This window comes from Vombatus ursinus, unplaced genomic scaffold (genome assembly GCF_900497805.2).
Source record: "Vombatus ursinus unplaced genomic scaffold, bare-nosed wombat genome assembly UNPS02014841.1, whole genome shotgun sequence".
Classification (NCBI taxonomy): domain Eukaryota; kingdom Metazoa; phylum Chordata; class Mammalia; order Diprotodontia; family Vombatidae; genus Vombatus; species Vombatus ursinus.
This window is the reverse complement of record NW_020954619.1, coordinates 39488582-39510942: the sequence shown is the minus strand read 5'-3', so window position 1 is coordinate 39510942 and position 22361 is coordinate 39488582. Positions and strand designations below refer to the sequence as shown.

The following is a 22361-nucleotide window of genomic DNA, read 5'->3' as shown; positions in this document are numbered from 1 at the left end:
GAAGGCTCACAGGGTTCTCACATGCAAAGTCAATAAAGATGTTGGTAGATTTGGTTTCTTCACATGCACAAAGAAACAAGAAACATCACTTAATGAGACATGATCACCTTATCCATGGTGCTCATGCTGAATATATGCAAAAAAGATCACCTATAAGATAATAGCATTTTAGGTACCAATTCCTTGCTGGAAAAAGGTGGACAAAGCAGAGAAATTCTACAAAGAATATGTCAAGATCCTCCAAACCAAATCAACCTGATACCTTGATAATTGGTATGAAAATGGTATGAAAATGAGTACAGAAGAAAATCATTTGGGGTAAAGAAATTGAGAAGCAGGTAGTTCATAAGCCTCATATCTATCAAGAATTATTTTTTTCAAGAGAATCAGAATGAGATGAACATAGCAAGCACCAAACAATCACACACACACACACACACACACACACACACAATGAAACTGACTATATCTAAAAGATAGAAAAAGACAGGTTTTAGATGTGTGACTTATTCTAAAATCAGCTGTCAAATCATTGCCTAGTTAGAGTAAAAGTCAACATTAACAACAAGGTAGAAGAAAGAATAAGTATTACAAGAAACTCCAACACCTAATTAAACAAGCTGTTGGCTGAAAAATGGGAAATGTTGTCAAAGGAAAGACATTGACTCTAATGATTACCATTTCTTTGAGTCACCACAGGAGGCCAAAAGAGCCCCAAAACTGACTCTACCAACAAACATTTGATTTCCTTTTCAAAAGAAGTAGAAAGAATAGCTGTCTAAAGAGTGAATTCACAAGGAATCTACCCACCAAATTGGATAAGGATGGAAGCAAGGAAAGGTTAAGGCAAGTATGAGTTCAGAAGCATACACAATCCTGTAAGAATACTGTTAGACAGAGAGGTGATGAACTCACAGTATAGAATGAGACATACATATATTTTTGGCCATAGAGAATTTGTTTTGCTTGACTACACATATTTATTCCAGAGGTTTCATTTTTCTGTTTTTCAGTGCTGGAGAGATATGGGGGGGGGGGGCATTCAAATTATAATTGAAAAGAAATTTTAATTAATAAAGAATAGTCAGGAATGTTAAAACACAGCCTCCCTCCCAGGAGCCACAAATAACCACCTTAGACAGGGAGTGACAGAGATGCATTGCAGGTGCACATACTTTCAAGAATATGAATTTTTCAAAGGCAATACATTTTGTTCAATAAGAGATGTCAATAATAGATAATGGCAGAACCTCTTAACAATGTGGATCCAGAATAGGATTGAGCCACATGATTCCATTTTCTAGAAAGAAGGCGGGGAGGGGTATTTCCTAGGCAGATCTAGTAATTCAGGAAAAAAATTGGATCCAGAAATCCAGCCTTCTTCCATAAAAAAGGGGAGAAGGCTGGGTTTCTGGATCCACTTTCTCCCTTAGAAAAGGGGGAAGGTTTCCAGACAATGCCAGACTCTTGAAGAAAAGAGGATCCAGGGATATTACCTTCTAGAGAGAGAAGGGAGCATTCATGGACAGTACCAGCCTCATGGAGATCCTAGAGTTAGAAGAGCAGTCAGAGACTGAGACATGCTATACAACAAACATTTGAACTTTACTTTCCACTATTGCCCTAAGCTCTCTATACTTGGAAGTGTAGGGCAGTATAATAGAGTGCTAGGCCTGGAGTCACTTCTTGAGTTCAAATCTGACCTCAGACACTTAATAGTTGTATGACCCCGGGCAAGTCACTTAACCTTGTTTACCTCAGTTCCTCATCTATAGAATGAGCTGGAGAAGGAAATGGCAAACCATTCCAGTATCTTTGCCAAGAAAACCCCAAATGGGATCACAAAGAGTCATACATGGAGCAGCTAAGTGGCACAGTGGATAGAGTACCAGACTTGGAATCAGGAGGACCCAAGTTCAAATCCGGCCTCAGAGACTTGACACTTACTAGCTGTGTGACCCTGGGCAAGTTATTTAACCTCAATTGCTTCACAAAAAAACAAAGAGTTATACATGACTGAACAACACAACACAAAATATCTATGCTATAATGAAAAGGAGGCAGCCTCTATAGCAACCCTCAGTTCATTTCATTCTGTAGGAGTCCAAGACCTGATGGTGATAGCATAAGACCAGCAGCCTTCACAGATTCCTCAAAGAAGGTAAGGCTTAACCTAAATGTAAAGGGCTGTCTCACATTCACTGCCCCAACTTCATTTTTTTCTGGAAGATTCCAAACGCTTAGGGTAGTAACATAAAGATGGAAGTCAATGTAGGTCCCTTTAAGGTGGAAAGTGAGACTTATCAGAGAGAATTTGAGTACCTTGATGATGTATGAGCTGTTGTAAATTCTTTGCACTCTCTGAGTTCTGCCCATGGAGTGAAATAAAGGCCTTCCTACACTATGAATTGTTGCCTTCAGTGCCTGCATTAGAACTAAGGACTTTTACTCAGGTTCATAGAGGCCTACACACAGGTTATACTTTTAGGTTCCCAGAGAAAATCTTCAATTAAGACAAAATGAACAATTATTCAGTCGTACTCAGTCTGTGTAGCCCCACAACTTTAGACCCTATAAGACTTTAGGTCCGTAGACTACAGGGGGAACTGTCTGAAGAAAGTTTGGTATGATACCAAACTAAGCTGGCTCATCCCAAGAACACTTACAGTTGAAATAAAGAGATCAACAAGTAGATTGACAGATTGGTCTGTTTCTATTAATATTTAGTCTCGTAATTGATGACAATGGAACCACTACCTTTAGACTCAGTACTCAATATAAGGAATTAGAAATGACATTCAAACAGCTGGATCTGAGCAAATAAACTTGGGGAGGAAATGTTGGTAGATACTCCTTAGTGATTGCTTTTCGAGGTATCTTAAAGAGAGAAGATTCCAAAAGAAATGAAAAGATCCCAAACAGTATTAATATGAAGACATTGGCAACTACTGGCCTCCACGCATACTTTTCTCTACAAAAATTTTCATTAAAATGTCCTTAATATATATCATGGGATCATAGATTTAGAATTAAAAGAGACTTTAAAAGCCATCTAGTACAATTCCTCATTTTAGAGGTGAGGAAACTAATGCCCAGAGAGGGTAAGTGGTTTGTTCAACATCACTCAGGTGGCAAATGACAGGGGCAGATTTTAACCCAGGTCCTCTGATTCTAAAGTCAATGCTGTTTCCATTCTGCCTCTGAAGGAATCAAAGGTATCTTTGATGAATATATGATAAGAGAACAGGCAGGCCTTCACAAATGATTTTTTCAAAGTAGACTATACCCTTTAGAGTCACCCAACTGGCTGAGAGGAGCACAGAATACATTATACTGTTATGTATTCTGTGTCAATTACAAATAAAATTTTTTAAAATGAAGGTATTTGATTAGTAGAGTCAAACATCTCTTTAAAGGCCATACTGGGGGCAGCTAGGTGGCGCAGTAGATAGAGCTCCAGCCTTGGAGTCAGGAGGACCTGAGTTTAAATCTCAGCCTCAGACACTTGACACTTACCAGCTGTGTGACCCTAATTGCCTCACTAAAAAGCAAAATTTAAAAAAAGATCATACTGCATTGCAATAAAGGTTCTCCCATGCATGTGTTTAAATAAGAAGAAGGGAATACACATGTATTAAGTTCATACTATGTACCAGCCATGGCACTAAGCACTTAGAATTATCTCATTTTTTCTTCACAACAATCCTAGGAGATAGGTACTATTACTGGGGAACTGAGGTTGACAGAGATTAAGTGACTTCCCCAAAGTTACATATCTAGAAAATGTCTGAGGTAGGATTTGAACTCAGGTCCTCCTAACTCCTAACTAATACTGCCCAGTATTCTTATCTTCTGCTGCCTTATCCCTAGCTGCCTGTGTATAGAATGTTATCACTTTTAATATTTCTTTGATTATCAGTATCTGTCGTTGGCCCCGTTGGCATAGACAAAGCCTTTACTAAGCATTTCCTATGTACCAGGCACTATGCTAAGCACTGCAGATAAAAAAATGTAGGGAATTAGTTCCTGTCTTCAAGAAACATACATTCTAATACAGGAAGATACCTATAAGAGGAAACTGGAAAGAGTAAGCATGTGGAAACATTCTAGATATCACATATTGTAATTGTATAATGAGGCTATCTAGGAGACATTCTACAGAGATGGCCTATATGTGCAGTGGAGATCTGGATCCAGGCAAAATAAAGTAAAAGCTGACCAATAAGAGCCCAGAAAGATTCCAGGGGACAGAATCCAAGCTTGTGGTGGGAGAAGGTGATGATGATCCCAGAGAAGAAGGCATGAGGGGCAGCTAGGTGGCACAGTGAATAGAGCACTGGCCCTGAAGTCAGGAGGACCTGAGTTCAAATACGGCCTCAGACTAAACATTTGACACTAGCTGTGTGACTCTGGGCAAGTCACTTAACCCTAATTGACAAAAAAGAAAAAAGAAAGAAAGAAGAAGATGTGGAATGAAGACGACTAGGAGTTCTTAGCAAACTTGTAATAGCACAAGACTAGGAAGGATAGCTACCCACTGGATAAAATAGGATCCAAGAACAATGGGGTACTGAATCTAATAAAATGAAATTTAATCCAACAGCCCAACTAAGAGTAAGGAGCGATGGATACAAAGATGAAGCAAAAACCTCCCCTGCCCCCAAGCAGTATGTTACATTCTATTGGGATTAATATGTTTTTGTTTTTGACTAAATCTGTGATTTCACCAGTGCTGAGAGCCCCCAATGAGGAGCTCCCTCAACTAATATAAATGAACACCTGCTCTGCAATTTGTAACCTTAGAAAGTTGCCTGCAGGCACTGAGAGAATAAGTGACTTGTCCAGGAACCCAAAGCTAGTATACAAAGAAACAGTAAAATGATAAGCAAAACAATTAAGGCTCACAGGGATAAAGTTACTTTCCCAATGTCCCTCAGCTAGTGCTACAGCCAAGAACTGAGCACAGGTCACCTCACCCTAAGATTATCATTCAACCCACTCTAGCAAACACAAGTCATTCTCAAAGTAGGCACGCAACAATTTTTTTAATTGCTGGAATGAATCCCAAGTATTTCACATACATATTACCCTTTGTTCTTGCAAAATTTTCAGAGAGAATTAACCACTGTGAAGTAACACATTGGTATTTTGCCATGTACTTCATAGATACAAAAATATATTGTGATGATGTGTAATGAGGCTGTCTCAAAATGGCTTGAAGGGAGGCAAGAATAAATACATCTTTAGCATCTCCTCCCCACACTCTTCTCTGAGAAGACTTTGGTTCCTGCCCTGAAAGGAAGCAGGAGGCTAGGGCCAGAGGTTGTTCCACTCTCCTCAGAGAGAGAGGGTACCAGTCTAGAGTGCACCAGTCTTATATCTGTTCCCTTAAATATTACTGGCCTAAGGGGTATAGTTTTCAGGTTCAAGCTAAACTGTTTTTAGGAGCAAAGTAATTCAGCTCATCCAAAAGGGAGAGTCCTGGCTCTCAACCAAAAGGAAATTCCCCTAAGTCTCTAATGTAGCAAGCTAGAAATAGGGATGTGAGGAAGATTGCCAGGTCCTCAGTCAGCTTCCTCCCAGAGTTTTTTTCCTCCCTTTTACTCCCTTGAGTGATCTAATGTGGGACTAGCATTGTCCATCACCTGTCTCTCAAAGATGGAAGTCAGAATACCCCAATGAGTCTGAAAAGCCTAAAGAGAGTGAAGACAGCCCTCTTCTCTCCTGATACTGCCAACTCCACCCTGCCCCTCACAAAAGTGCAGGGCACACTAATCTCAATCAATGAGAAGAGAGTTGCATGACAATGGATATTGGGGTTTGGGTTACAGTTGGAGTTGTCAATGGTTATAAAGATAACAATCATTCTGTGGTGGTGCTAGCACCAAGAAGATTTTTATTTAAATATTGAGCAGCTAGGTGGTACAGTGGATAGTGCACTGGCCCTGGACTCAGGAGGACCTGAGTTCAAATCTAGCCTCAGACACTTAGTAGCTAGCTGGTGACCTTGGGCAAGTCACTTAACCCCCATTGCCTTTAAAATTTAAAAAAAATCTATTATATTTTAAAACTTGCTTCAAAAACTAATATTACAGAACACCAGAATTTTTAATTGTGTTGAACTGTTTAATAAATAACATTGCTCCTTAAGTGATATTGAAAATGTGAAAGAGTTTCTAGCTAAGTATAATATAGAAAGTATAGCATGAATGTACCAAACTAAAGCATTTTCTAGTATATTTTCTGGGTCTCCTTGATGAACCATGCTTTTAAATTGTCTATCAAACACTACTGGAAAGGAGGGGGAATGCTAAAAACAGAGCTTCAAATGAGTATTCACTCAGAGGCTCCAATTTCAACCTCCATCATTTAAGAAGGATTTTAATCATTTTGGTAAAATAATGATCAAAATTAACCAGCTGAAAAAAGTGGTGGCTTTTTTCTTCACTCAACCAATAAGCAATTATCTATTAAGTGCCCACTATGTGCTAGGCTCTGAGGACACCAAAACAAAAATAAAATGGCCCCTGCCTTCAAGGAGTTTACATTGTCTATTTTCTTTCCAATAAGCAAGCCCCATCCCTTTCCAAAGAAGCAACATGGGGCAGCTAGGTGGCACAGTGGATAGAGCACTGGCCCTGAAGTCAGGAGGACCTGAGTTCAAATCCGGCCTCAGACCAAACACTTGACACTAGCTGTGTGACCCTGGGCATGTCACTTAACCCCAAATGCCTAAAAAAAAAAAGAAGAAGAAGCAACATGGTATAGTGGAAGGAACACAAGATTTAGCTGTTAAAATTTTGAGGTTTGCATTCTGGCTCAGCTACTTGCTGCCTGTGTAATTATTAAGCAATAAGCATTTATTAAGCATATACTATTGCCAGGAACTATACCAGGTGCCAGAGGTACAGAGAATGAAATAATTCCTCCTCTCAAGGAGCTTAGGCCAAATCACTAAACTTCTTTTATAAAAAAGGAACAGAAACTACATGATCTCTAAGGTTCCTTTCAGCTTTAAATTTTATGATTTTGTGAGTCTGTGGCTTTCTACTACCATCAATAGTGGAACCAATTTCAATGACTTACAACCTTGAAGATATATTGCACTTCTCTCCTATGATGCTCAGAGTTCATCTGTCTCAAAGTTAGGATGACTTTTTCCCTTTCTTCTGTCTGTTGAATTAGCCCCTTTCACTCAATTTTCTAATCAACTCAATGATAAGAGGTGGACTAAATGAACTTTGAGGTCCTCACGTCTCTAAAATTCTCTAATTTGACTTCCACAGTCTCCCAAGAACCCCTCAGTTTTGCTCCTGAGTGATTTCTTATAGCCCACAAGCCGGTTATTTTATCTATTCTTTTTATTTATTGATCAGTAGGCTCTCAAATCATCCCTATGGTTAGTGGGGCCAAGACTCAGACAGGAACTGTAATTGGACAAGGTATCTCAAGCTGTTTAAGGAAGCTGCCTAATCATCACAGGCTTACCTAATACCAAAAGATTGATTCCTGTCCCCACCCCCAAGCCAATTAGGAAGGAATGAGTATATCTATAACATACAAGACATATGGCAAGGAATATAGTGAATCCCTCAGTAGAATGTAAACTCCTCAACAGCAGGGACTACTTCACTTTTGCATCTGTGTCCCCAGTGCCTAGTACCATGGCTGACAAATACTGTAGCAGGTGCTTAATAGATACTTGTTGATTGATTGGGGGGGGGGAATAGAACACAAACTCACATACCACTCCCCTAACTCACTTCTTAGCGATGGGTGGTCTGTGGAAAAATACAAAGTGAGGTGACAACATGTTTACAGGGTTACCAATCTCATTTGCATTTCCAATTAACTCTGCTATTTAGACTTGAGCTTATTATATAACACAGCTGACACACCAAAAGCCAGGCTCTCTGCCCCTGAGTCTACCCCCAAACCTCTAGACTAGATGGGATAGAATAGATTATACCAGAAGGTGAAGCAAAAAGGACTTCCCCTAAGATCAAAAGAAAGTAGAAATCCTAATACCTGGTAAAACTAGCAAGCTAACTACTGAACCGTTTTCTTCCTGAGACAATATGTGGGATATAATGGGAAAAATATTGGACTGGGAACTCAACACCAGCTCTCACAATGACTAGTATTGCAGCCAAGAGGAAGGTATTTAATATTGTAAGCCTCAGTTTCCTCCTATGCAAAATGGGGATATTAATACTTGTATCCCTTACCTCAGAGAGTAAAGTGCTTTGTAAACTTTAAAGTACTGTAGAAATGTGTGTTGTTACTGTTATTGTAATTCAAGACTGAAGATTGTAGACCTGCTGACCAACTTTAAATGTACCATCTGCATATTCCAGCAAATATGTGAAGACTGCAGCCATAGAAAACCATCAATGGCTGAATCCAGTCTTAGTGGAATTAACAATGAAATAAGGTCACCCCAACTTACCAGGTCTGGGAGAGGTTGACCAAATCCAAGATGAATTCACCTATATACCTCCATTTTAATCCCTCTTCCAAATGACAGGTCTTCAAATACTTCAAAATAACTATCACTTCATTCCCTAAATCTTCTCTTTCCTAATGATTCCAGTAACAGATAGGAAAAGATATCTGGGGGAGGGTATATGTGTACAACTAAACTGTACTAACAAGTGACATTAGCAGGTGAGCTTAGGGACCCAGTGGATACCTAGGGGCTCTGTGGCAGATACTAGAGTGGTTCCTTCTCTAGCTCATTTTATAGAGATGAAGAAACTGACGCAAACAGGGTTAAGTGACTAATTCAGGGTCACACAGCTAGTAAGTGTCTAAGGCCAGATTTGAACTCAGGAAGATGAGTATTCCTGACTCCAGGCCCAGCACTCTATCCATTACACTAACTAGATGCCCCATAGAGAAACATAGCTAGACAAAAATTCCAGTGGAAAAGAAAAACCTAAAGGAATTTTAGTGGACTATAAGACCAATATGAGTCAATAATGTGATATGGCAGCCAAAAAAGTCTAGGTTGCATTAAGTCAGGAACACAGCACTGTGTTAAACACTTCAAATGAAAATGCAAGTAAAATCAAATACTGTCCCTGCCCTCAAAGAGCTTGCATTTTAATGGGGGAAGACAACACACAAAGGGAATCTGAACATTAGGGGTTAGAGAAGAGAAGGTTTGCATGGAGGCTATCTCCAAAATGGTATCTCCAAGGAGGAACTCACCAATGGGAGAAGGGGGCTGACATTGTGGAGTATATTCCAAAGTGAGAAGTCTCAAGGAACAGATGGAACTTTGGGGGTGAAAAGGTAGCTCTGAATCACAGTGATAAAGTCTAGGAGAGTCAAATGTATAGCTAGTAGGGCAATGTTTCTCTTCATTAAGAGAATCATAATGTCCAATACAAGAGAAGTGACAGTACTATTGACATTTCCTAAGCATAGCACATCTAGAATACTGCATTTAATTCTGGAGGATCATAGACAAGGTGTAGCAGATCCAGAAGATGAAAAGGGTTATGGGAGGATCAGAGACCAACTACATTAGGGTTTCTTAAAGAAATAGGGGTGTTTAGCCTAGAAAAAGGTAGCCCTGGAGTGAGGAACATGATAGTCTGCAAGTATAAATTCTGATCATGGAAAGGGGAAGGGGGACAGAGAGAGGGTGAACCAGAAGAAAAAGTTGGAAGTTGCTAAGAGTTTTTTATAATAAAAAATCCAAACAATGCAGAGTTGTTCTTCCCATACTCTAGAGGGTTAACTAGGTCTTACTGTTTCCCTACAAAAAATCCAGACTTCCAAAATTCCCAAAAGTGGGCCACCCTAATTAGATCAACCAACTCCAATAACAGCCGTTCCTTCTAGCTACCACCCAAATGGCTTGGTGCTGTCCACAGCTTCAGTGCTGAACCAGCTGGTTTTCTCAGCATTGCTACAACTGCTGGCTGTGATGCTGAAACTTCTTTGATCACAACAATGCTAACACACTTTTTCAAGATAATTTGGAATAAATTAGATAATTTGTCTAATTACCAAGCAGACTACTTGGGAGCTGATCCATTCTCATATGTAAAGTTACTGAAGCTTCTGCCAGAGAAAATATCAATTCCTTCAATCTCGGTATGCACAAAAGAGTTAAATTTGGTCCAGCTTCCAAATTTTATATTAAGACATTTACAATTAGGAATTAAATGCTGGTATACAGAGGCTGGTAATAATATTTTATTTATTTCCCACCCTTTTAACGTAGTGGGAAATGCCTTTAGGTTTAACTTGGCATCACAAACAACATCACAAATATTTGTACAACTAGCAAGGAATAATATCCCTATATTTTCCAATCAAATTTTAAAATACAATTCATTTAGTTGTAAATAGTCAGATAGAAAGGTTTGATGAGCATGGATCACTTGCAAGTCTTCTTTGAAGATATTAATTATAATTACAATTTGCTTCCCCCAAAGGTAAATGAATTTTAGTCGGCCTATACTCTGGTAGGCTAAAAAGCTCCAGGGATATCTTTAAGAACAGGATTCAAATTTCCTATTAATTTTCCTAGTCTCCAAGCAAGCAATCACTGGGGAATTCAGATAATTTTAAATCTAGCTTAGCCAGAGTATGCATAAATGAATCAGGGTACACAGCACAGAAACATCATGGAACCAAATCTGAGCCCTTTACTTCAAAATTCTCTATAAAATGTACTTTTTTTCCATACAGACACAAGAAATTCTTTCAGCATCCTTTACATAATTCTGTAACTCCTACATCCCACTTCATAAGAGCACTATAATCATAGCTACCTACTCCCCTGCTACCATAAATATCTCGGTTCCAACACTCCCACCCACCCCATGCTAGAATGCCTTCATCTCGGACCAAGGTCCATCAGAGTGTCCAGCCTTTGACAATGTTCTATGAATAATTGATGTGATAGTCATGCCCAGTGAATAATTTTTACTTGATATTAACCTGAGTGGATATATCCCATAGGAATTTAGTTTGAGGACTCATTCTATTCAGATTTTTTAGAGTGGAAATTAATTGATCGGTTTATAATCAACTTCTTTAAATGGTTTGTCAGTAATAACCATTACCATTTGTAAGTATTTTATGCTGAAATAGAACACTTTCTAGTTGCTATTTTTTATATAGAGAATATTCAGGAAAGGCAGTGTATCACATCAGAAAGGGCACAGATTGAGAACAAAGAAACCTGAGTTTTAGTCTCAGTTTCATTTGGCAAATCACTTAATGTCCTAGTCTTTAGTTTTCACATCTGTAAAATGAGGGCATTGGACTATATCTCCATCATTTGAGTCATTTCCTGCCCCATGTCTCTAATTTTGTGTAATTCTTTAATCCAACTGAGTTTTGCTTATTGGTTACATGGAAATATATAGTGCACAATAGTTCTCTAGGATCATTGTTAATTCCTCAACCCAGAAGCACTCTACATACATGATCCTTGGTACCATCAACTGACATGTGCTATGGATTTAATACCTGAAATAGACAAAATGAAAAAAGAAAAGTTATAAAATTTCCTTGGTAGGAGAAACACACAGGCAAAAATATATTCACCTTCGGACTCCTTAATTTACATAACTTTGTCAGGTAAAAGACACTGATTCTTTCATATTCCAAAATCTCTCAGGGTCTTAAAAATATCACAATTCAAGCCAAGTCAGTTCACCAAATGTTTTTTAAGCCCTAAAGCAAAGCACTGTGCTACGCCCTGGGATACGAATATGAAAATGAGACAGTCTCAATTCATAGAGAACCTACCTTGTGTAAGGAGTGAAACCATGTGTGCATAAAAAATTATATGTATATATATGTGTGTGTGTGTATATATATATATGCCATAAGAGGTAGAGTATAGTGGAAGCAAAGGAGAGACTGAGATCATGAAATCTGAGGAGGAAAAGAATGTCTTTTTTCCATTTTCCTTCTGGGGACATAATTTACTGATTCAATTTCCTTACTATTCCCTAAATCATACTTATTTAGTTCAAATAAAGAAGCTGGGAATTCAGGTACATATCATTTGACTTTAAATTCCAAAACATGCAACTTTCATTTCCTATTTAAAGAAAAATGTGCCTAACATCCTTTTTGTCCTATTTTGTCTCAGAAAGGATTCATGCAAAGTTGAACTTCTTTCTCATCCCCAGAGACCCCGTTCAAACTTGAGTTAAGCAGGACACAGGTATGGAGTTTTCTATGGTGCATACTAAGTGACAAGTTGAGCAGGAAAGGGGAAAATTTTATTGCTGATGAAGTGAAATTTTGTATTAGTGAATCAAAGAGAATTACAGAAAAAGTTGATACTTTAGAATATGTTGGGAGGACCATGATTTTTTCATGTTGAGAACTCTAAGTGTGACATTTCCCTCCAGTGATGCAGACTAGAAACTCGCCTATATTTTATACTATTAGAAAGTTGCCTGCCAGTTACTTTCCCATAGTCATATAAGTAGTATGTATCAGAGGCAGAACTTAAATATATGTCTCCTAGACTCCAAGGCTACCTCTCTTTATTCACTACACCATGCTGTCCCTCATATGTCTCTGTATCTCTATTTACAAATTCTTTAAGATTGTAGAATATTCGTGTCAGAAGAGGCCTGAGGACATAGAACGTCAGGGCTGAAAGGGACCTTAGAACAGTAGCACCATACTCAAATAGGAATGGATCTCTGTTGGCTGTATATTGCCTTAGAAAACCACAAATTAACATTATCTCTGTTGTTCTGTATTTTTATCTACTTTGTTAAATATTTACCAATTACATTTAAATCTGGTTCAGGCAGTACTGGGTAGCTGTCTCATTAGTTTGACACCTCTACCTTAAATCACAGAATATTAAAGCTGGGAGAGACCTTAGACTCTAAGGCTTACAGATTCACTAATCCAACCCCCTTAATTTATATAGGTGGAAACTGAAGCCCAGAGAAATTAAATAACTTGGCCAGGGTCACCCAATTAGTAAGTAGCAAAGCCAGGATTTGAACCTGGTACTCTGATTCCAAGTCTGGCTCCTCTCTTTCCACTATTCCATCCTGTTCCTCATTCCCCTGTTTGCATCGGTGTTTATCACTGCCTGGGAATTAAGAATAAATTCTACTTACAAAGGCAGAAAATTTGTTATTTTGGTGTGGTCTTTTAATTTCATTGTATTAACCTCTCACGCTCTATTTAAAACCTACCACTCACAGAAAATAAATCCAAGGAATGCTGTGTGTTTTGTTCTCTGTAGCACTCTAAGACATATTATTAATTTCTATCCTGAGCTTATTTCAATCAATCTTGTTATAGTTTAATGCTATTGTAATGGATTATCTTTCTCAGGCACATGAAAATCAGTTTCCCAAGATAATTTGGGCTGAATTAGATCATTTGTCTAATTGAAGAATAGTAACAACCTATCATGGAATCAATCCATCCTCATGTATAAAATGACATGAGCTGCAGGCAAAAGGCATTTCACTTTTCTCCCAAGTGGATCTGTTGATTCCAGAGGGATTTGTGAGATTCCAGTGCAGGATCTGAACATTTATTAAAGTGGAAGCCTTCCTAACATTTGAACTCAGGCATTGCATCTTTGTGCTGCTGGAAGATGACAAAGAACTCATATTGTGAAGTACTGCTACAGCCTTGGAATTATTAGCCTGAAAATGTCAATTCCAAAGTATTTATTTTACCCTGAATTTTTAACTTTGCAGACTCCATTATTAAAGTATGGTTCTTGGTTTTTTCACATATACTTTTAATGCATTTGTACATATGCACTTGTGTGGGATTTAAAGGAAGCCAGTGAATCCAGGAGGTGTTTATGAAGAGGGAGAGTATATAAGGCATGAGGGACAGCCAGAAAAAATTCCTGGAGCTAGAGATGGAGTGTCTTGTTCATAGAACAGCTAAGATGCCAGTATCACTGGATCAGAGTGTGTGATGAGGAGTAAAGTGTAAGAAGACAGGAAAGGTAAGAGGGGGATTATTATAGGCACTGAAAACAAAGAGGATTTTATATTTGATTCTGGAAATGACAAGGAGCCACTGGAATTTATTGAGTAGGAGGATAACAGGGTCAGGTCTGTGTTTTAAGAAATTCACTTTATTTTGGCTGAATGGAAGATGGATTGGAGTGGGGAGAGACTTAAGGCAGGCAGAACCACCAGCAAGATGTTGCAATAGTTTAGCATGAGGTGATGAGAGCCTGCACTAGAGTGGTGGCCGTGTCAGAGGAGAGAAGAGGGCAAATTTGAGAGATGTTGCAAAAGTGAAATTGACAGGCTTTGGTAACCATTGATTAATGGTGTCAAAAACTGCAGAAAAATCAAAAAGAATGCAGATTGAGAAAAGGTCATTAGATTTGGCTACTAAGAAATCACTGGTGACTTTGAAGGGAGCAGTTCTAGTGGAACAATAAGACCAGAAGCTACATTGTAAGGGGTTAAGAAGAGAGTGAGAGGAGACAGAGCAGAGGCACCTAGTGCAGATGGCCTTTTAGTTACTGCCCACAAAAGGCAGGGGAGAGATGGAGCAACAGTTAACCAGGATGGAAAGATCAAATGATGATTTTTTTTTTCACGATGGGATCGACATACACACATTTGTAAGCAGTAAGGAATGAGCCAGTAGACAGGAAGAGATTGAAAATGAGTGCCTCAGAGTGACAGAAAGGGAAATCTGTTAGAAGAGAAGAGAAGGAATTGGATCACTTGAGCAGATATAGGGGTTAGCCTTGGTAAGGAGTAAGGCCATTTCATGTGAGACAGAGGAGGAGGAAATTGTGACAGAAGGCATCTGAGAGATGTGAGATGAGGAAGAGGGAAGAAGAGGGGCCTCACAGTAAATTACCTCAATTTTTTCTATAAAATATGAGGCAAGGTTCTTAGCTGAGAGGGTTTATACCTCTGCAATCCTTCCAAGAATAACTAGGACTTCAGGTATTAGCCTAACTCCTAAAGCATACTTCATAAGAGCACTATGGCCCTAACTACTTGCTCCCCTGCCACTATGAATGCCTCAATTCCAACATCCCCACCAAGTCTCAGTTAGAATGTCCTAACCTCAGACCAAACTCCATCAGTGTCCAACTCTGGTTGAACCCCACCCTCTCCCCCTTACTCTCACTCATTCATGGTCAGAATAGCAACCATCACAGCTCCTACTATTATCTGGGACATGTGGTATTAAGTCTAGCTTGGATGCAGAAGTGGGCTAGAAAAAAAGAAAAATGACTGTTGAACCACCCCATCACTTCTTCTAGCAAAGCCCTACCTGCCCTAGACCAGTCACAGAAAATAGTACCTATGCTTTGAAAGAATAAAAAACATTTATCAACAATGAGGCTTTCTTATTCTTCTTATACTCTAGCTGCTTCATTCAAATTCATTCTCAAAACCCATTTCACTCATTAAGTCTTTCTTTAAGTATGACTTTGATAGCTTTGACATAAATGGAATGCCTGATGTCAACTACCTCAAGCAGTTAAGCTTTACAAATACTATCTCATTTGATCCTCACAACAACCTATGAGGTAGGTGTTGTTATTATCCCCTTTATACGGTTGAGGAAACTGACACAGACAGAGGATGAGTGATGGCCCAAGGTCACACTGCCAGTAAGTGTCTGAGCTCACATTTGAACTCAGGTTTTCCTGACTCAGGGTGCAACACACTATTCACCTAGCTATGCTAGTTCAGTGCAAGTAGAAGTTATAAATAAAGCACAAGGCATTTTCTCATTCCCCTGGTTGTTAGTGCTCTCCCCAAAACCTACCCCCAAATTACTTGGTATTTACTTTTCTGTGTACTACTTCTTTCTCCTAATAGACTGCAAACTCCTTGAGGATAGAGAAACTTTTATTTTTGTCTTTGTATCCTCCAACACCTAACACAATGCATAAAATGCTTTGGCACATCATAGGCACTTAATAAGAATTTATTGAATTCAACTTGAGGTCATCTGTTCTAAGTTTTTGTTTTGTTTTTTCTACCAATGCATGTTGGCAACTATTCTGAAATGTGTAGTCTTAGAGTTGCCTGAGATACTGAAAAGTGACTAGCCAGAGCCAGTAAGTGTCAGAAATAAGATTTGAACCCAGGTCTTATCTTGTCTCAGAGGACAGGTATTATGGCACACTGGCTCTTAAAAGACTTCTTACATCTCATTTTCTCCACAAGGTGCCTAACTCCTCATTTTTTCCTCTTTTTCATCAAATTCTACTACCTTTAATTAGTTGCATGTCTTAAGCTCTTTCCCACTGTCTTACACTTCAGAAATCTGATTCCTGGTCATCTCCTTCCAATTCTATTCACTTAGTTAACATGACAGCAGCAAAAATAGTTATGAGGAAAAGGTATCATCATTCACTTGCAGGCAAAATTTTATCCAGTTTAAGTGCATTCAAGCATTAGCCCTCAGGGGTATCTTATTGTTTTATTCATAAAAGAATGCTTGGTGATGATGCAAGATTCATACTACTACAGGACTGCATTGGGCTATGTCTTCCCATAAAATCTGTATAATACTAAAAGCAAACAATGTATAGAAAGACCATCTAGATTTAGCAAATGTTACATTTGTGATTTTTGCAAAGAAAGGCCAAAATTGATTTCAACCAAATATTTTCATCTAGACTTTGTGTAGCAACTGAAAAGAACATTTTTTTCTGTTGCTGCAATTCAGAATCACAAAATGTCAATGTTTTTCACAGAGAATCTTCAAAACATAGGGAGCCCATAGAAATATCAGCTGATATCTCTTCCCATATATCTTTTTTTTGCACATACAAGACTTCTTATAAAGAGGAGCCCATTCAGAGGTCACCTTGTCTTAGCACCATAACCCTCTCCATTCCCTAGAGCAGAGATTTTTAACCTGTGACTCATGCAGCCCCAAAGGATCACTAGAGAAATGTGGGGTGATCTGTAAACTTGGGTGGGAAAAAATACATCTTTATTTTCACTAACCTCTAACTGAAATTTAGAATTTCCTTCAATTATTTCAAAATATTATTCTGACAAAAAAAATTATTCTGAGAAACAGTCTATAGATATCATCAGACAACCAGTCCTTGACTCAAAAAAAGATTAAGAACCTTTGCTCTAGCTGTTTTTTTTTATTTTTCATCAGATTGGGTGTGAAATATCCCGCAAAGACACTTGAAAATTGGCAGCCACAATCTTTAGTGTAGTGTAGAGTTTGAGATGTTCACTTTGGATCTTGGAGACAAACGAATTCTTCAGGAAAGAGAAAATTGAAAATAGAGGTGTGGTAAGGGAAGCAAGTTGCCATATAGCAGTGGTTCCCAAACCTGAACCAAAACTCAAATTAAACACACTGAGGGTCTAGGTCTACAAAAGGCTCAAGAAGGAGCTTCTGAAAAGTATCAAAGAGGGAGCTGGGATGTTCCCTTGTCCATAGGTATAGCCAGTGGGAGCCCTCTCTCAACGCCATCCATTTCCTTCTCTTCTCCATCCAGGTAGCAAAATCCGAGTCTAAGAGATTAGTCATGGTGGCACCTGGCCTTCTGAAAAGTCTCCTAAGTTAGCCTCTAAAGTTTTCCCTAGGGTCAAAGCCTTGAGAGGATAAAACTGAGAGTAATTGATAAAAAAGAAATGGTTTGATGAAAAGAAGAGTGAATTTGAAATCAGGATATCTTAGTTCAAATTATGAGTTCTGCCAATTACAAGCTATATAATTTTAGGCAAGTCATTGTTACCCTAAATGGCTTACTTCTCAGTTTCTTCATCTATGAACTTAGAGGGTTAAACTAGATGATCTCTAGGGTCCCTTGAACTCATAGGGAATAGGAACTGATTTTCCATCTTGTCTTAGACACTTTGTGACCATTGGTAAGTTACATAACATCCTCTCAGCCTCAGTTTCCTCATCTGTATGTACATAAAGTGGTTAGCTAACCTTATATCTCTAACATGTAACATAAAAATTCTAACATGCAAATGTTAGCTCTCATGATTATTATTATTTCTCAAATTACAGAGAGGCTGATTTAAGCTCAAAAACTGTAGAAATGGTGGAAAAACTTGATAATGATTAGAGCTGTCTAAAAGTGGAATGGGCTTCCTCAAGGGATGTGTGTTTTCCATAACCGGAGATCTTCACACAGACAGATGACTACTTATTAAAGATGTTATCAAAGGGATTCCTGTTCAGGTATGGGGTTGAAAGTCTGTGGTTCTGTGAATGGCCACAGCTGGTTCTGTGGACTTAAGAATGGTAAGCTCTTCTGTAGATTCAGATAAGATTCTGTTAAAAATACTAGCCACCACAATGAAACTTTTAAGTACCATGACCTAGCACCCAGGATTTGCTAAGCCACATACCAAAGTATAAACTATTGGCCTTCTGACTATGCCAGAGCTCAAATACCCACACTTCATAAGTTTAGCCTAACATTGACAATTAGCTTCATGGAGGAGATGGTGCCTGGGCTAGGTCTTAGAATATGACCATGCACATTTCCACATTGTATATTTTCAGAACATTCTTCTTCTTCATAAAATATCTATAGTGTAATTTAAATTCTATTAATTTCTTCTTCTGTTGCCATCTCCTGGTGCAAAGGTGACCCTGGACCTTCAAAGACTTTAGAGTGAGCACAAGCTTTGGAAGGTCCTAATGTGCTAGAAAAGCTTTAAGTGTATGTGTGGCTATAGACTATATATCTGCTGTGCAAAGATTAGCCTAGCTAAGTACGGGGAGGTTCATTGACTGAAGAATTATTTTGGCCAGAGCAACTCATAAAACCATGTACATATGTTAAGACACTAAAGAGTTTGCAATTTCATCAGTAGAAGGAGTACCCACACAAGGAAATCAGGGATCTTTGATATCTTAAAGTATGACTTAGCTGACTGTAACATATTTGTTTCTCACTCTGTAACCCTTTAATCAGCACAGCCTTGACCATGAAAATCTATTCCTCTCTGACCAGGCAGTGTTCCTCAAGGTCATATTAGATGGAACTAGGAAAACTATAATGACGGGAGCCCATTTTGATGGATAAGGATGAACATAGAGTAGATTTCAGCCTACTGAGTCTTAGAATGGCTAAACTGGTAACTTGTTCTGAGTCTCTAATGTTGATAACAACAAAAAGTTGGCTATTTGTCCATTTGCTTAACCAAAATGTTTAGTGATTTTCCTGAAGTAGCCAGATAGATTTGAGATAGTTAGATAATGACAATGATGATTATAATGATGATAGTGATAACTATTTCTAAGAATTTTTTTAATACTTACTTTTCTCTTTCTTCTTGGGATCTTTTCAAATTCAGCATACCTTCTAAAACACAAAATATGTGTCAAATGGAAGTTCAGAATATCTTAAATATATCTTTTATAAGAGTCCTCACAAAAGCATCTCCCTGGAACATTAACTTGACAGACACAATTAAAACTAAATGGTGAAAGAAAAACTCAATGGGGCTGGTGTTTCAATGGTTTTGACCATCAGACCAGGAGAGGAGGACATAATAACATGGAAAGCAAATATGCTTGACCACCATACTCAGTTTTTGCAGGAAGCATCATTGAGGGCAGTGAGACAAAAAGAGCTTAACTGTGGCATAAAGGATTTAGGATGGAAATCATGAAGTCATTACTTACAGAAACTGATAGTCTGAGGAAGCTGCTGAGGCAGTCTATGAAACCATCTCTCTAGAGATTTGTCCAAATAGGATGGATCCTCATGACCAGAGGCTTTCTCATTTATAAAATGAGGGAATTGGACTAAATAATCTCTAATGCCCTTACCAGTTCCAAATCCTATTTAATAAAAACATTTTTTTATGTATTATCTAGCCTAAAGATAGGGATATGGCTATCTCAAGATCTCTTCCAATTCTAAAGTTCTCTCATTTTCCCTCATTAAAGTCCCACAAACACATTCTATAGCTGGGAAAGGTGCAAAGATGATCATCTTACACTATATATAAGGCTCCTTTGTCTATAATCACAGAAAATTTAGCTATAAATTTTCCAAAATGAAAAAATATATATACTATACCAGATTATAGAACTATAGACTTAGTTCTGGAATGGACTTCAGAAGCCATCCAATCCAATGCCTTCATTTTAATGATTAGATAATTAAGGCATTTCAATAATTCTTGTATGTTACATGTGAAACACTTTCTGCCATGCGATAGCCAGCTAGAACAGTAATTCTTTTGTCCTTTTTTTCCCTTGAATGTTAAATGTATCTTAATCTCTTAGTTACAGTGTTTAGCCACAAAAAGTCATCTCAACTTATGTCCACAGCTGTATTGTCTCCTTTGGAGTGTAAGCTTTGTAAGGCTAGAGGTCTTGACTTTTTATTCATGCCTTCACTCAATGATCATTTACTAAGTACTCATTATGTGCAAAACACTCTGCTAGGGACAAGAGAAACTACAAAAATAATTAAGATAAGACTGAGTCCTATGCTCATGTGGTTTACAATCCAGTAAGGGAGGTAAGGATTTGACACATATATAAATATGTAGTAACTATATGAATGCCATCTATATAATCTTAGTCAATACTAGAATATGCTCAGTAGTCTAAGATTTGTACTGTACTGAACCCTGTGCCATACTTTTAGGATGTATTAAGTATATTCATATGATAGAGATAATTTTGTTCACTTTACCTCAAGGTTGAATTGGATTTCCAGTGACCGACATTTATAGTCTTCCCCATGGATTTAAGAGTCAAATATGGTTGTCTCTTTGTATTATAGCTTGTCAGATGTATATGTGTATGTATAATATCTTACAATGTAAGATATGTATATACATATTTTATATATGATGTGTAACATATATAACATGATGTTATACATGCCATGTGTATTATACATATTATATAATTTACATAAGTATATGTACATCATATCTTCTAGATGCATGTGTGTATATACATATGCATCTGACAAACTATACATACAAGTGTGATTGTCTCTTTGAAGTATAGCTTGTCAGATATATGTGTGTGCATAGACATAGAGACATTTAAAAGATGTATATGTATATATACAAAAGATGCATATGTATATATTTACACATATACATCTGACAAGCTATTCTGCAAAGAGACAATCACATTTGTATGTATACTTTTCAGATGAATATATATATATGTACACATATATACACACATAAGTATGCACACACATATACCAAGTATATAAAGTAGTATTACTTACATTGTACAAAACGTTTTAAGATAATATGGAAGGTGAGTACTCCTAAATGCTTCCATCCTTGGCAGTCACTTTTCTACCAAAGTATGTGTGCTTAGAATCCAATTGTTTCCTCATCAAAACTTTATGTTTATCTGATCAATTCAATGTGAAAAGTATTTATTCAGCACCTCCTATATGCAGTGCATCATGCTGGGCAGGCTGGGTACAAAGCAAAAATTAAATAGTCCCTACCCTATAGGGACAGGGAACATTAACACAGAAAAGTAAATACAAAATAATTTCAAGAGGTGGAGAAAGTAATAAGAACTCAGGAAAGGCCTCATGTCAGAAGTAGCACCTGGGCTGAGTACTGAAGGAAGCTACAGATGATGGCTAAGGGGCAGCAGTGAGAGTGGAATACCTTCACCTAGGCATGAGGAACTGGACAGAGTAATGGAATGTGTGTCTGTGTGTCTGTGTGTCTGTGTGTCTGTGTGTGTGTGTGTGTGAATGTGTGTGTGTGTATTCTAATATGTGTGTGTATTATCTAATCCTCACAATAATAGGTAGGTCACATTATTTTCATTTGTTTTTTTTACAGACACTGAAACTCAGGGAGGAGATTATATCTGGACAAAGGTTATATAGGTATTATCAAAGCTGAGATTAGCACCTGCACTATTTAAATCCTATCCTAAGGGTCAGTTAACTATTCCACCTCATCACTTGGAGAAATCTGTCATAGTCATAAATTTAGAGTTGGAAGGAACCTTAAAGTCCATTAAGTCCAGCCCCCTTATTTTACAAATAAGGAAAGTGAGCCGCAGCCAAGTTAAGTGACTTGCCCAAGATCACTCAGATAATAAATGTATGAGCCAGGACTTGATGGAGGCTTCAGACTCCAAATCTGGTGTTCTGCCACACAAGTAAAGAAGGGTAGATGCAAGCTCAATGTAGAGCAACCAAAAAGAACAAGATAAGTTTTCTCTAGCAGTCAACCAGCATCTACCAAGTGCCTGCTGGGTTAAACATTGTATTAAGTGATATAAATGTAAAGAAAGGTAAAAGGCAGTCCCTCCTCATAAGAAGCTCACATTCTAGCAAAGAAGTGGAAAAGGAAGGGAGAAGCGTACATAGAGAAAGGACCATTCGACTTAATTCTACTGCCTCA

General features: G+C 38.0%; 1 protein-coding gene across 1 annotated transcript in view; it reads right to left on the bottom strand.

Moving 5' to 3' along the window:
* The window catches only part of DCDC2C (doublecortin domain containing 2C), a 147506-nt gene that overhangs the window by 61358 nt on the left and 63787 nt on the right, over positions 1 to 22361 (bottom strand). Inside the window, exon 6 of the mRNA XM_027840359.1 lies at positions 19267 to 19309. Within this exon, the coding sequence (XP_027696160.1) occupies positions 19267 to 19309 (43 nt within the window). The remainder of the gene's footprint in view (positions 1 to 19266; positions 19310 to 22361) is intronic.